This window comes from Podarcis erhardii (genome assembly GCF_964252035.2).
Source record: "Podarcis erhardii genome assembly, chromosome: 7".
Lineage (NCBI taxonomy): Eukaryota > Metazoa > Chordata > Lepidosauria > Squamata > Lacertidae > Podarcis > Podarcis erhardii.
Window position 1 is genome coordinate 13,591,371 of NC_138511.1, and position 15,812 is coordinate 13,607,182.

At 50.3% G+C, this 15,812-nt stretch overlaps 2 protein-coding genes across 2 annotated transcripts; one reads left to right on the top strand and one right to left on the bottom strand.

Moving 5' to 3' along the window:
* Nucleotides 1-609: 609 nt before the first annotated feature.
* On the bottom strand, nt 610-10,532 carry TRIM62 (tripartite motif containing 62). Its single transcript, XM_081871119.1, has 6 exons — nt 10,000-10,532; nt 9,381-9,931; nt 8,637-8,732; nt 5,629-5,885; nt 3,258-3,373; nt 610-1,772 (listed from the first exon to the last, which is right to left on the bottom strand). The coding sequence occupies exons 2-6, from the start codon at nt 9,816-9,818 to the stop codon at nt 1,222-1,224; spliced, it is 1,458 nt and encodes a 485-aa protein (XP_081727245.1). The 5' UTR covers nt 9,819-9,931; nt 10,000-10,532; the 3' UTR covers nt 610-1,221.
* A 2,041-nt stretch (nt 10,533-12,573) lies between these two features.
* SVBP (small vasohibin binding protein) lies at nt 12,574-14,538 on the top strand. Its single transcript, XM_081871453.1, has 2 exons — nt 12,574-12,798; nt 14,170-14,538. Exons 1-2 carry the CDS (start codon nt 12,637-12,639, stop codon nt 14,254-14,256), a joined length of 249 nt encoding a protein of 82 aa, XP_081727579.1. The 5' UTR covers nt 12,574-12,636; the 3' UTR covers nt 14,257-14,538.
* Nucleotides 14,539-15,812: the final 1,274 nt, after the last annotated feature.

The following is a 15,812-nucleotide window of genomic DNA, read 5'->3' on the forward strand; positions in this document are numbered from 1 at the left end:
AGCTCTCCATCCTTGAAATGGACCCTCACTAGCCTTCACTGCCCCTAGCTGCCAACATGCTAGTCATCATCCCTGAATATAGGCCAGGCTGGCTGGTGCTGTTAGGAGTTGGAGTCTAGCAATTTATTGAGAACGACAAGCTCTCCATCCCTGAACTGGACTGTCACTTGCCTTCACTGCCCCTAGCTGCCTCCAGTGCAACTATGGCTTCTTTAAACCCAGGGACAAGGAACCTTTGACCGTGCAAATGTTAGCATGGGACAACTCCCATAATCTCTGATTGTTGGGAGTCTCTGGAAGACCATAGTCCCTGAACTGGACCCTCACTGAGCTCAGCGCTTTCCTTTAATGCAGGGGTGGGGAACCAGTGGTTTGACTCACTCAAAGGCAGCTTCAAGGATCTCAGGACGGCATTCATGTTCCATCCCAAACACTCTCCCACAATCTCACAACAACCCTCTGAGGTAGATCGCGCTGAGAGATTATGATTGCCCCATGGCTGGGGAAGAGAACAGAGCACAGATTTGAACCCAGGTCCCCCTAGTCCTAGCCCGACACTGCAAACAACAACAACACCAATCGGCACATCCCACAAAACATCCAGCAAGGTTTGGGGTCCAAACGTTCCATTTATTTCACCGTTTCCTTCTTTCCTCCCCCTCCCCGGTGCTCCCCAGCCGCCATTTTCCTCCCAGCCTCCCAAAACAGGAAATCAGACCAACTAATAAAAGTCCATACAGACATAAACCCGTTCCCACTTAAACCAGCCAGCGGTGGGGGCCGCGAGGTTTCGTTCTGGTACATGCACCTGCCTGTGGGCCTGGAATCTGCACCACACGGACTTTGCCGGGAAAGAAAAGTTCGGAGCTGTGTTCCCTTGCAAAAGCGCCTCGTTCCTCAGCTGGCCCACGGCCCACCTCACTGCACCATCGCCGGCCGCCCACCAAGCTGCGTCGAGGGGCAGCACCCAGAAACGCCACAAGCAAGAATCCCGACTCCCCTCCCCTGGGGGACCCCACACCAGTTTTCTGTTCCTAATTGAAAAGCCCCGCTCTTCTGGAAGCTCAAGCAAGGAACCCTGCGTGTTCACCCCTGTGTTCTGCCAGTCAAGTACAGAACCACAGAATGGTAGAGTTGGCAGGGACCCCCAGGAGTCAGGCATCACAGCTCACAACAGTCAGTGCCAGGCCGCTGGCGGTTCTCCCACCCCGTCGGCAGCCCTTAAATGCGGACGGTGTTGATCCGCAGCGGCTGCACGTTCTTCCCGTTGGCGTGGCTCTGCCCCGGGCTGAAGTAGGAGCAGAGCTTGCCCGGGAAGCGCTCCCGGAAGGTGTACAGCCAGGACATGTCATCCGCGTTGTAGAAGATCAGGAGGCCGCGGTCGTAGTCCAAGAAGACGCCCACCTTCTCCAGCTTGCTCTTGACGTTCAGCCGGGTCCAGGGCTCTGTGCAAGCGCTGTACTGGTTGCCGTCGTGCATGACGATGCAGTAGAAGCCGCGGCTGGGCTGGATCTGGATGCTGCCCTTGCGCGTGACGGCCTCATGCGCCAGGCCGATCATCCACTGCGTCTTCTCCGAGACCACCACCTCCCAGTAGTGCACCCCACCGCCAAAGGCCTCCGAGCCCAGCACCGAGACCTCCACGTCAAAGCGCTTGGGGGAGTCCTGCAGCGGCTGCGGGTGCAGGTTGCCGTAGGCCACGATGGTGCAGTCGTCGGAGAGGATGAGGCGCTGGTGGGCCGTGGAGGGGTCCAGCGTGAGTGTGGCGGGCACTGCGGGGAGAAATAGGTTGCTATTTATTCATTTTGTAATATTTCTACACCGCTTGGTTGTGGGAGGGGGGGAACTCCCCTGGGCCATGTTCAGAAAGTGGTGGGGGGGGATGAGTGTTCAGACCCCTGGGCTCTCACTTGTAGGGTGCCTCAGGGTTCTGTCCTCTCCCCCATGCTTTTCAACATCTACATGCAGCCGCTGGGAGAGATCATCAGGGGGTTTGGGCTGGGTGTTCATCAGTATGCAGATGATACCCAGCTCTACCTCTCTTTCAAATCAGAACCAGTGAAGGCGGTGAAGGTCCTTTGTGTCTGGAGGGGGTTGGAAGATGGATGGTGGCTAACAGATTGAGGTTGAATCTTGACAAGTCAGAAGTACTGTTTTTGGGAGATAGGAGGCAGGCAGGTGTGGAGGAGTCCCTGGTCCTGAATGGGGTAACTGTGCCCCTGAAGGACCAGGTGCGCAGCCTGGGAGTCATTTTGGACTCTCAACTGTCCATGGAGGCGCAGGTCAATTCTGTGTCCAGGGCGGCTGTTTATCAGCTCCATCTGGTATGCAGGCTGAAACCCTACCTGCCCGCAGACTGTCTCACCGGAGTGGTGCATGCTCTGGTTATCTCTCGCTTGGACTACTGCAATGCGCTCTACGTGGGGCTACCTTTGAAGGTGACCCGGAAACTACAACTAATCCAGAATGCGGCAGCTAGACTGGTGACTGGGAGCGGCCGCCGAGACCACATAACACCGGTCTTGAAAGACCTACATTGGCTCCCAGTACGTTTCCAAGCACAATTCAAAGTGTTGGTGCTGATCTTTAAAACCCTAAATGGCCTCGGCCCAGAATACCTGAAGGAGCGTCTCCACCCCCATCGTTCTACCCGGACACTGAGGTCCAGCGCCAAGGGCCTTCTGGCAGTTCCCTCACTGTGAGAAGTGAGGTTCCAGGGAACCAGACAGAGGGCCTTCTCGGTAGTGGCACCCACCAATATTTTAAACTTTCACCACTGTAACTAAGCCAAGTTTTACTGCCTCTGCAACTTTTTCTGAATGCTGTATGGAAAAGCACATGAATATGACCTTTGGAGAGTTTGTAAGTATACCATTTTTAATTTCCCAAACATGTGGTCTTTTTAGATGTGAGGGGAGTTCTGAAACTCACAAGGGCGTATTTCAATGGTCTAACAACCTCTACTTCCATGCTTTACTTTGCTGCGTGCTTTGTGATTTTAAATCTCTTCTGGGGTTCTCTCACCAAATGTGGATTGTGGCATTCTACTTTTATACCTTCTTTTCCCCCTTGCACCAACACTAAGAACCCTCCTTTCGCAACAACACCTTTGAAGTGGAGGTCTTTTATCCCAGTCTAAATCTACCTCAGTCTTGCAACTGTCATATAATGCTGATTTTGTTGCGACCGTTCACTGTTAAAAATCGGGATATTTTTACAGGACGCAATTCAGAAATGAAGCAAACACATTCGCTCACCTGGGTGGATGTCCTGAAAAAGAGATTTCCAGATCGTGTACTGCAAGGGCCCCATATACTTGGAGGTGGGGAAGTCCTCGTACGTGAGGTTCGTTTCGTGGATTTTGCCCTTGAGCCTTGTGAGGAGGAAAAGAACCAGGGTGAGCAAGGACCAAGTGGGCTGCACACACTTTCAATGGGTCTACCTGATGTTTGCTATAGACATGGTGGCTGTACTCTGGCTCCATGGCCAGAGGCAGTGATGCTCCTGAATGCCAGGTGCTGGAAAACACATCTTCAGTTTTTCCTTTCTTTCCCTTCTCCCTCTCTCTTTTACAGTACTTGTCTTTTCTTTCGGACTTTTGTCCTTTTTTAGACTGTTTATCTTAATATAGCATAAAAAGTAGCTGTTTTGTCTTAGTATTTTATAAAAAAAGATGCTTTGCAATGGGTTTGTATTTTTGTATAGCTGTGAATAAGCATCAAGTTGAAAGAACAAAGGAACACAGGAGGGGAGAGTTGCTGTTTTACTGAGGTCCGGCTTGCAGGTCTCCCACTGGAGTATCTGGCTGGCCCCTGTGAGTCAGTAATATCCAAGGCAACACGATGGCCAAATACAATGATACGATATCAACATACACTCTTTATATACAGTGGTACCTCAGGTTAAGTACTTAATTCATTCCGGAGGTCCGTTCTTAACCTGAAACTGTTCTTAACCTGAAGCACCACTTTAGCTAATGGGGCCTCCTGCTGCTGCCATGCCGCCAGAGCACGATTTCTGTTCTCATCCTGAAGCAAAGTTCTTAACCTGAAGCACTATTTCTGGGTTAGCGGAGTGTGTAACCTGAAGCGTATGTAACCTGAAACGTATGTAACCCGAGGTATCACTGTAATATGAAATATATGAAATCACATAATCAGAAAACTTAAGAATCTCTGAAAGTCACAAAATGTGCACTCTTGATGGATTCTCTTGAAAACATAGAACCAAATAAACATAAGTCTTATAAGCCTCTGAAAGTATTTGATGACTATGCAGGTCTCTGGAAGAATATACCCACTGTTTCATGGAATTCTTCTTCAGCACAGCAGAAGGATACAGGAATGGAAAAGTATAACAGCAATTGCTATGAAGCAGTGGTCATAAAGTTATGAAGAAGAATTCCACGAAACAGTGGGTATATCCGAAATCACTGTTCACAACGTCTGTTTGCAAACTACTTCGGCAGCGTTGGACTCCATAAACAAAGCTTTACAGCCTGTCTTCACCAGATAAGAATCTGACACATTGCTTCTTCAAAGACTTCAAAGACTTATAAGGCTTATGTTTATTTGGTTTCACGGTTTCAAGAGAATCCATTAAGAGTGCATATTTTGCAACTTTCAGAGATTCATAGTTTTTCTGTTTAAATGATTTCATATATAGTGGTACCTCGGGTTAAGTACTTAATTCGTTCCGGAGGTCCGTACTTAACCTGAAACTGTTCTTAACCTGAAGCACCACTTTAGCTAATGGGGCCTCCTGCTGCCCTGCGCCACCGGAGCATGATTTCTGTTCTCATCCTGAAGCAAAGTTCTTAACCCGAGGTAATATTTCTGGGTTAGCGGAGTCTGTAACCTGAAGCGTATGTAACCTGAAGCGTATGTAACCTGAGGTACCACTGTATTTCATATTATATAAAGAGTGTATATTGATATTGTATCGTCGTATTTGGTCATCGAGTTGCCTTGGATGTTATTGACTACTGTTTGCAACACTGGGGTTAAATTGTTTGCACCCTGGGAGAACAGGAAGCTGGACTGGTCCAGCAGCCCTCTCCCTATGTTCCTATGAGTGATGTTTACCGTATTTTTCGCCCTATAGGACGCACTTTTCCCCCTCAAAAATTGAAGGGGAAATGTGTGTGCGTCCTATGGGGCGAATGCAGGCTTTCGCTGAAGCCTGGAGAGCGAGAGGGGTCAGTGCGCACCGACCCCTCTCACTCTCCAGGCTTCGCGGACCTCTCCGCAAGCAGCGGAGCGCTCCCGCTGCTTGCGGAGAGGTGCCTGCATGCCGAAGCCTGCGGGCGCTGAGCTCAGCGCGTCCAGGCTTCGCGGACCTCTCTGCAAGCAGCGGGAGCCAGCCCTGGGCTCCCACGGCTTGCAGAGAGCTGCCTGTTTGGGGACTGGGGTCGGGGGAAACTCGGGCCTCCCCCGCCCCAGCCCCGCGCCTGGGGGGGGAAATAATTTTTTCCCCTTTATTTCCCCCCCAAAAAACTAGGTGCGCCTTATGGGACGGTGCGTCCTATAGGGCGAAAAATACGGTAGTTTGACGCAGGTGGGGAAGGCTGCTGTAACCCTGGGCTCCCAAACTTCCCCTGCTGTCAGCCATCCGCGCAACTCAGCCTACCTCTCGGACAAGGACGCAATGCCGGCCAGGAAGGAGTGCTTGTCCGCCTCGGCCAACCGCTCCTGGAGGATCTGGCTGCCCTCCTGGACTTTGCGGAGCTGCTGGCTGTAGCGCTGGATCTTCTGCTCGATGTCCGTCAGAGTCCGGGCCGTGTCCGCCTCCAGCTCCTCCAACATGGCCTTCTGGCGCTCGCGGAGCAGGCGGTGCAGCCGTTCAAAGGCCTCCCCGATCGTGGCCCGCAGGCTCTTGGCGGAGGACTGCGGGGAGAGCATGAGATGCAGGGAAGTCACGGGCGGAGCTTGGCTTCCCCCTGACCAAGACCCGCGATACCTTGCCTCGATACCGCCCTGCAAGGTTGTTGTGCGAAGACGGAGATCTTACGGATGTTGTGACTTGTTTAAAGCCGTCTGGGTGGGGGACGGGGTGGGGAAAGAGACCTCCCATTTTGATGAGAGGTGTGACTTTAAAGTTGCAAAATAACCAAGCACGGGACTGAGTGAGGGAGAACAACAATGGGATATCAGCTCTGCCCAAGGCATGAAAGATCGCAGCAACAATCGGGGAAATATATATATCCCATTTTACAAGGACAGGAAGAAACACCATGGATGGAATAAATGTCACACACAGGAAGAACAAGGATATACAGTGGTACCTCAGGTTAAGTACTTAATTCGTTCCGGAGGTCTGTACTTAACCTGAAACTGTTCTTAACCTGAAGCACCACTTTAGCTAATGGGGCATCCTGCTGCCGCCGCGCCGCCGGAACACGATTTCTGTTCTCATCCTGAAGCAAAGTTCTTAACCCGAGGTAATATTTATGGGTTAGCGGAGTCTGTTACCTGAGGCGTATGTAACCCAAGGTACCACTGCAGTTTTGAGATCCTCACTTGTAGTTTCATAAATCATTTAACGTGTCAACACAAATAGAAATTATAAATATTGCAGCTGTTGTATTATTATGACTGGAATGTAACTGAAATCAGTAAGATTTTGGAATGCAGAAATAAAGAAAATAATCAATTCTAGCACGTGGTGGGGACCCACTTTATCTAAATTATATAATTTGCTATTTAAATGATTGATATTAGTAACTGTATTATAAATTGGTATTGCTATAATGAGGCTTTTAATGAAGGGATGGAGAACCCTGGGCCCTCCCGATGTGGACGGCCTCCTTCAATTCCCTTCATCCCTGACCACTGCCCATGCTGGTTGTTGGGAGTTCGAATCCAGAAACATCTGGAGAGACACAGGTTCCCCATCCCTGCCTTAAAAGAAGGGTTGTAGGTCAGCGGTAGATGCCTGGCTCCATTTGCAGAAGGCCCCAGCCTCAATCCTCAGCAGCACCTTCAGGCGATACAGTGGTACCTCGGGTTACGTACTTAATTCATTCCGGAGGTCCTTTCTTAACCGGAAACTGTTCTTAACCTGAAGCACCACTTTAGCTAATGGGGCCTCCCGCTGCCACTGAGCAATTTCTGTTCTCATCCTGAAGCAAAGTTTTTAACCTGAGGTACTATTTCTGGGTGAGCGGAGTCTGTAACATGAAGCGTATGTAACCTGTGGTACCACTGTACTGGGACATCCTCTCCGTCTCAAACCCCTGGACAGAAAGTCACGGTCAATTAGGGATGAGAATCAGGTGGTCCTCCAGATATTCCGGAACTACCACTCCCAGCATCCCTGAACACTGGCCACAGTGGCAGAGGCTCTTGGGAACTGGAGTCCAGCAACATAGCCACCTGCCAGGGATTCCTTGGCCGTGATTCCTGCATTTGACCCTTGGGGGTCCCTTCCAGCTCCACAATTCTATGATTCAGTAACATCAGGAGAGCTGAGGGTTCCCAACCCCTTGCTTGCAGACACAGACAGATGACGCATCCGGACCATTGGCCCAACTAGCTCAGTGCTGCCTACTCTGACTGGCAGAGACTCTCCAGTTTTTCAGGCAGTGGTCTCTCAAAGATGTCTTTGGGGATTGAACCAGGTGCCTTGCGCATGCAACACTGATGCTCTGCCAATGGTCTGTCTCACTGTAGGAAACCCCCCTTGTATGCTCCTGCATGCTTAGGACCCGAGCGATTGTCAGCGAAGGGGCCTTGGATGTCGAAACATGAGAAGCGTCACCGCCACAAACCTTTTATCCGAAAGTGCTGCAGTACTTGCACTCTGGGGGGAGCGATCGGATCTGAGCAATGTTCCCAGCTCCCTTCAGTCCCCACAAAACAAGAGGGCTATTCATTTGGTGAGAAGGCAGACACCTGAGGCTTCAAAATCTCTTCTGCAGCTGCTATCAACAACCAGCAGGCTTTAAACTAGCATGGGAAGTTTTTTTTAAGGGCTCCTTTTAGCAGAAGACAGGAGCAAAACAGGTGAAAAATCTCTAGTATTGGTTTGCAGTCTTAGAACACAAGTCAAAATTTTCAGGGGTGTGGAGACAAACTGGCATTTATTTAAAGCCAGTTTACTTAAAATCAAGAGTGGGGAAATCTGTGGCCCTCCAGATACCACAGAGCTTAAGTCACACCATTTGTTCAGGGCCTTGAGGAGTAGAAGCCTGTATTTTTATTTTTATTTTTAGAGGAAAGGACCACAGCATCTTCTTAGCATGTAGACCTTATCATGAAGGTCCCGGGTTTCGTTTCCTGGCTACATGTCCTGACAGGGCTGGGACTGTCTCCCCAGACTAAAACCCTGGTTGGTCAGTTTTGGAGATACTGACCTAGATGGCCCAAAGGCCTGATTCTGTATAAGGGAACTTCTTATTTAAGCCAGCTCTTTGTGCAGAACAACGAGGACTAGAATATTACTCTGTTTTTAGGGGAGGGCTATAGCTCAGCAGGAGACACCTTGGTCCCAGGTTCAAACCCCAAAGGCACCAGCTAGGATGAGGAATGGCACCTGCCTGAAACTCAACATAGGCAATGATGGGTTTTGCTCAGGAGCCTTCTGCCACCACCCAGGTACAGCTTTGGGGCCGGCCAAACCACCACCCCAGCCTTTACCTTTGTCTCGGCTAGCTGCCGTTTCAGGAGAGCCAGGGCTTCTGTGTGGCCGCGCTCGCTGTCCTGCAGAGTCTGCAGCTGCTCCTTAAGTTCCCTCTGAAAAACAGACGGGCGGCAAGGAGGTGATGCAGTGCCCACAGTTTCGGCATCGTCCAGGTGGGTCTCGCACCCATACCCTGCAGAGCTCAGGGGCCCTCCCAGAAGGAGGCAGTTATTCATACAGCGCAGAGTTAAACTACGGAACTCCCCACCACAGGAGGCGGTCGTGACAACCAACCTAGATGGCATTAAAAGAGGACTGGGCAAATTCATGGAGGAGGGGAGAGATGGCTTCTAGCCACAATGGCTCTGCTGTTTGGCCACTGCGAGAAGAGGATGCTGGACTATATGGGGACAACCAGGGCTTTTTTTTTTCTCAGTCCAAGATCACAAGAACTCAGTTCCGGCACCTCTCAGGTGGCACCACAGCCATTCTAAGAGAACAAGGGAGAAGTCCATGGTAAGCGCCATGGGACCCTTCTCCTCCAGCTCATACAGGGACACAACAGGCCTTCTCCTCCACCTCCAAGGGCACAACCCTTCTCCAGTTCCTTCCGGGGCAGAACTGGACCCCCTCCCCTCCTCCCCGGGCACAACAGGCGCCCTTCCCCGCCAGCTCCTACAGAGACACAACAGGCACCCTCCTCTCTCCAGGGGTGCAGCAGACAGCCTCCTCCCGATCCCGCCCTCCTCCCCGCTGCGCACCTGGAGCTCCTCGAAGGCGTCGTCGAGGCTGGTGACCTGGTGCTGCTCGTGCACGGCCGGCTCGTCGCAGAAGAAGCAGACGACGGCGCGGTCGGTGAGGCAGAAGAGCTTGACCTTGCCGTGCTCCTTGGCGCAGGCGAAGGCGGAGGCGCCGCGCTGCTGCGCGCTCAGCAGGATGGCGTCGAGGGGGAAGGCGGCGTAGCGCTCCACGATGTTGGCCAGCTTGAGGCTGGGCGCCAGCGCCGGCTCGGCGAAGGTGCGCCGGCACTCGGGGCAGTCTCGGGCCGGCGCCGCCTGCGCCTCCTGCCGGCTCCAGTGCTCCGTGATGCAGCGGCGGCAGAAGTAGTGCTCGCAGCCGAAACTCACCGGGTCCTGGTAGATGCTCAGGCAGATGGAGCACAGCAGCTCGTCCTTCAGGCTGCACGACGCGCCCGCCATGGCGCGCCACCACCTGGCCCCAGCCGCGGACACCGCTTTGCCCCGGGGGCTTCGCCTCGGCCCGGCCCGGCCCGGCCCAGCAGCCAGGCGCCTTCTCCGGGCTCCCTTTGTGTCTCCTCCGGAGGACGGCGCGCCCGGGTGGAGAGATGGAGAAGGGGCCGCGGCGGAGAGGAGCGCAAACCTGGGCGCCTGGACGGCGCGCCCGGTGGAGAGATGGCGAGGGGGCCGCGGCGGAGAGGAGCGCAAAGGGACCGGGAGGAAGGAGTGATGCGCCCGCCCGCCCGCCGGCCGGCCTCGTCTTGCCTCCGCCTCCTGCTTCTCTACCTCCGGCTCCTCCCTGCGCCCCCGACGGGCTGCAAAAGGAGGAGCAGGACGAAGAAGAAGAAGAGGCGAGATGGATCGGAAGAGCAGAGCCGGCGCTCCGCCTTCCCGTGTTGGACAAAGCGAGCCGGGATCGCAGGCTGGGTGGAGGCTGCGCGGCCCGCTAGGCGGCGCCGGATCCCGGTCTCCGTCGTTTTCACACCATCCCCGAAGGATGTCACACAATCGCCTCTCCGCGTTTGTGACAACTCGGGTTTAGGGGGCCAAGCCTTTGGAACTCCCTGCCGAGGGACATCGGGCGGGACGCCTTCGACATACCCTTTCCGGAATCTAGCCAAATCCTACCCAGGTGGTAAGAAAGTTGGTGCAAGTTAAAAAAGAAAAAGAAATAGGAAGGATGCAAACAAAACTGAATTGACATTAAAACTAAACACACACTCAAAATCTGGGTTGTTTAGTGCAAAATCCCTGAAAAGAATTAGTAGTGGCAGTGCTGTTTTCTGGAGGTACGCACACCCTTAAAGATGTGAATCTTTGTACTATTGTCCATTTTCTGTATTTATTTTTCCTGATTTGAACTATAAAATGGTGATTTTCTTGAGTCAAAATGAGAATACCGTACCTGTAAACTTTTTTTTTTTAAGGAACAAAAGTATTGGGTATTGGTATTGGGAAACCCAGCCAAATGGGCGAGGTATAAATAATAAAATTGCTATTATTGGTTGATGCTAGTTTTAATCTGTTTCAAGTCTGTTGCTATTTTTAACTTTCTGATAGTTTTAAATTGTTGTTGTTAGTTTTTCTTGTTGGCAATTTTATCTCGTTTGTAAATTGCTCTGAGGTTTGTTTGAACAGCCAACCAAGCAAATTTTATGAAATAAATAAAATGATGGGAGTTCTGGAGGTGTCTCCTCAGATCCCCTCCAGCCCCGGGCAGGACTCTGTTTCACGCTATGGCTTTTTCAGTGTTGTTGGGCCCTTATGGTGGGTCTCCATAAAACTTCTTGGCACAGGGAGCAAATCAACACGGGCTGCAGGGAGTTGGACTAGATGGCCCTTGCGGGTCTCATCGAAATCTACCATTCCATGATTGGATGAGGATGAATGGCAAAGAGGTACTGTACAAATGAAAACCAGAAACGGCTGTCTAGAGGGGCTGGAATGTGTTGCATAGGGAGTTGAATAGGCAGAGGTGGTAAGAGACCTCCAGCCTCAGAAGGCCCTTGAGATTGGAACGACACTGATATTGCAACTTGCACATTGCCCAAACTATTACAGTATTTTTATTTTTATTAAGCTAAGCTCAGAAAGTATAGTTAAAGCTATGGTTTTCCCAGTAGTGATGTATGGAAGTGAGAGCAGGGCCATAAAGAAGGCTGATCACCAACGAATTGATGTTTTTGAATTCTGGTGCTGGAGGAGACTCTTGAGAGTCCCATGGACTGCAAGAAGATCAAACCTCTCCATTCTGAAGGAAATCAGCCCTGAGTGCTCCCTGGAAGGACAGATCCTGAAGCTGAGGCTCCAATACTTTGGCCACCTCATGAGAAGAGAAGACTCCCTGGAAAAGACCCTGATGTTGGGAAAGATGAAGGGCACAAGGAGAAGGGGACGACAGAGGACGAGATGGTTAGACAGTGTTCTCGAAGCTACAAACATGAGTCTGACCAAACTGCGGGAGGCAGTGGAAGACAGGAGTGCCTGGCGTGCTCTGGTCCATGGGGTCACGAAGAGATGGACACGACTAAACAACAACAAATGCTCAGAAAGACTCACAATGAGAAACTCAGCAGCCTTTACCAGTTGTATTACCTATTAATGCAAAAGGAACACAAGTAGATCACAGATCATAGATTTGTATGGTTGGAAGGGACCAGGAGGATCATCTAGTCCGACCCTCTGCAATGCACGACCCGGAGATTAAACCCTCCTTTCAGGCAGTGCATTGTTAAACTAGCGGCTACTTCAATCTCTGCAGAGGAGTGCGTGAATACAGTTCTCAAAAGAGGCACGGTTCCTGCCAAAGGTCTAGTCGCAGGGAGTTCCGCGGGGCAGGACCTATCACATTAAAGGCTTGGCCACTAGTGAAGGCCAACCGAATCTTGGCAATGGCATCCCTTTTTCTTTTGGGAGAAGGGGGGCACAACTAGGCTAAAATCAAGGATTTCTCCATGGAGATATCTCACCTCTAAACGTGAGATATTTAAGAATGCTTTTATCCAAAGAGAGCCCGGAAACGACCGTTCCAAACTAAAGGAATGTGTAACTCTTCCTATTCCTATCTCTGATATCACCGCAGCACCCGTTCTCGCGCATGCGTACAGTCCTCATTGTATAAGAGCCGCATCATAGAGACGAGGCGTGGGTGGGTAGAGCGGTTACTTCCCCAATCCCGTGCGAAGGTGCGCTTCTTGTCCCGCCCCCGATACGCTCCTCCCCCGGCGCATGCGCCGTCCCTACCTCGGCCGCCATCTTCCTTCGCGGGAGGAGGAAGAAAATGGAGCCCGGCGGGGCCCGCCGCGAGAAGCTGCCGCCGCCTCCCATCCCGCTGCCGCAGCAGGGGACGCCTCCCAAGGGCAAGGACGGTCCCAGCAGCCGCCTGGAGAAGGCCAAGCAGCGCGCGGCACAGCAGGAGCTCAAGCAACGGCAACGGGCCGAGGTGGGCGGGGCCATGCTAATTAGGGCCGGCCGGTCTTCTCGGTCTTGCGCTGCTCTCGCGAGACATGGGGGGGAGGGGAGATCGCCTTCTTGAAGGCAAAATAGGGGTGTGGCTATGTTAATGAGGTGCGGACGGTGTTCTCGGGTCAGCGCTGCTCTCGCGAGACGTGTCAGGGAGCAGACTGGCGGAAATTCCGCCGGGTCGGCTTCATTGAAGGGCGGCAGTTGACCCGGGGAACTCCCTGCCACTATTATTGTTTCAGGTAGGTAGCCGTGTTGGTCTGACGCAGTTGAAATAAATAAAAATTTAAAAAATTGTTCAGTTGGTTAGAGACCAACTAAGAGACCAACTATTGTTGTTGTTAATGATTATTATTATCGGTTTGTATGGGGCTTTAGGGGAGGGGTGGTGTGGATTTGAATTAAATCAAATCGATTTAAATCACTAGTCAGTAAGATTTGATAATTTATTTATTTATTTATTTATTTTTTGCAGAAAGACTCATTCTTGCTGGTATAATCTTAATACAGTATTTACAACCAGATGAAGATTTCATTTTTGGAATAATAAAGTTTCAGAGCAGTTTTTACTGTTATATCAAAAATTGCTGAATTGGTTACACTATTAGAAATACATAGACAGATAATGAATGAAATTATTGTGAGGTTTAAAAAGTTAACTTTATATTTGGACAACTTTTCTGCTGTCCTTTTTGGAAGGAGAAAAATAATCACTTCCTGAAAAACAATTTAAACAATGCATTTAACTGAAGCAATAACATTATAGCATATGTATCCATGTTTGTTAATTGATGTGGTTAAACTTTTTTTAAAAAAAACTTAGACTGAGTTTTAGCACACATGAAAAACTTAAAACAAATCCTTATTTCCTGATGAATAGCCTTTCGACTATAATGTAACCTAAATAGAAAACAATCTTTAGAAAGATTTTTCCTCCAAAAGCATTTATTTTTAAAATTTAAAATTTTAAAATTTTAAATCTGATTTTTTTTTTAAATCCTTGATTTTTATCCACCCTGTGGACATGTCGTGCTCCTTCTGGGGTACTCTGAGCATCTTTGGTCCCCACCCGGCACTCAGCTTTCACCTGTGGCTTCTAGAAGCTGTCAACATGCAACGGCAGCCTCATCCTGGGAAACAGCTTTGGCCGGCTGCTCCTTCCCCCCACCCCCAAAGAAGGTTTGTCGACCCCTGAATTAAGCAGGAGCCTCTTGTGGCAGGGAGTTCAATAAGTAGCGAGGGCATCTGCAGTAGGAAGCTTGGCTGTGTTTTAAAATCATTTGTATCTATTAATCTACTGCCCAGAGTCTTGCGTATTAAAACCTTAGAGCTGTCCTTGTTGGGCCTGCAGATCTACGCCCTCAACAGGGTGATGACTGAGCTGGAGCAGCAGCAGTTTGACGCCTTCTGCAAGCAGATGCAGACTTCCAGCGACTGAGGACGGGAGCCGCACTCCAGACGGGCCGCTCAGAAGACCAGCACTTTCCCACCCATGGCCGCAGTCAGCGGCCAGGCAGAACTGCACACCCAGGAGCAGGGAGGAACAGCCAGCCTCTGCTTCTGATGCCACATAGCTGACACTGCCTTACTGGAGCGTTCCCCTGCCAAACCTTCCTTGAGTGGATTTCTCCCTTGAAAACCTGTTGTTGTTTTTTAAAAAAATCCTATTTATTACTTTGGTTTGAGAAATAAAGTTGTGTTTTTTCAAAAAACAAATAAACTCTTCGTTCTCTCTGTGATAGCATATTGCAGCCTTCACCAAGCTGATGTCTTCTGGCTGCTTTTGACTGCAAATCCCAGCACAATTCATAAGGTGTTGGGGCTGATGGGAGGTGGAGTCCACAGCAGCCATAGGTTACATAGCAAACACAGTGTGTTAGGCTTTCAGAAGAGTCGTTTGGTCTCAATAGAAGCACCAGCCTTCCATTGCCAATAACTACAGCCTTACAGTATGACATAAGGAAGAATCCTACTGGATCAGGCCAGTTGCTCTTCTGGCCCAGCACCCCATTCTTGCAGTGACCACCAAGATGCTTGCAGGAAGTCCGCAAGCAGGACTCTTCATTAGGAAGAATCCAGAGCAGGTGGAACTTCCAATAGGCAAAGTGGGGCATTATGTCATTCTTATCCCTGCTCGCTCCAGGATTACCGTATTTTTCGCTCCATAAGACACACTTGTTTCTTCCTAAAAAGGGGAAATGTCTGTGTGTCTTATGGAGCGAATGCGTGGTCCCTGGAGCCTAATCACCCAGGGGCGAAAAGCAGATCATGCCTTTTTTCTTTTCTTTTGAAAGAGGGAAGTGAGTGTTGAAACAAAGCCGCTGATCAGCAAGCAATCAGGAGCGAGATAAGGGACGCTAGCAATAAAGGAGGCTGCCTGAGAAGGGGGAGGTAAAAGCCCATGGATCCTCAGGATTTTTACATTGGGTCACCCCAAATTCACTGTCAAATCGCATAGCATGTCTGTGGCCACAGCATGAACCACAAAAATCATACATCCACTGTTTTGTTCAGAATACTTTTTTTCTTGTTTTCCTCCTCTAAAAACTAGGTGCGTCTTATGGAGCAAAAAATACAGTGCATAGCTAGATATCTTCCAGCCATCCTGCTCCTTTAGTTCTTCCTACACCCCATCCATCCCTTCATTCTTTTTTGAACATCCTTTGTACCACTCAAATTATCCATGATCTGAATGCTGCCGTTACGAATCGTCGCACGCATTCTGGCTTTCCCTTTTTATCTGTCTATTCAGACCAGCTCCAGAGACAGATTGTTAAATCCATACGAGATCTCTTGGTACCGTGGGCCTTCTCGGTAGTGGCACCCACCTTGTAGAACACTCTCCCATCAGCTGTCAAGGAAATAACTACCTGGCTTTTAGAAGACATCTGAAAGCAGCCCTGTTTAGGAAAGTTTTTAATGTTTGATCTTTTATCATCTTTTTAATATTCTGTTGGGAGCCACCCAGAATAATTATCATCATCATTGGTTCCA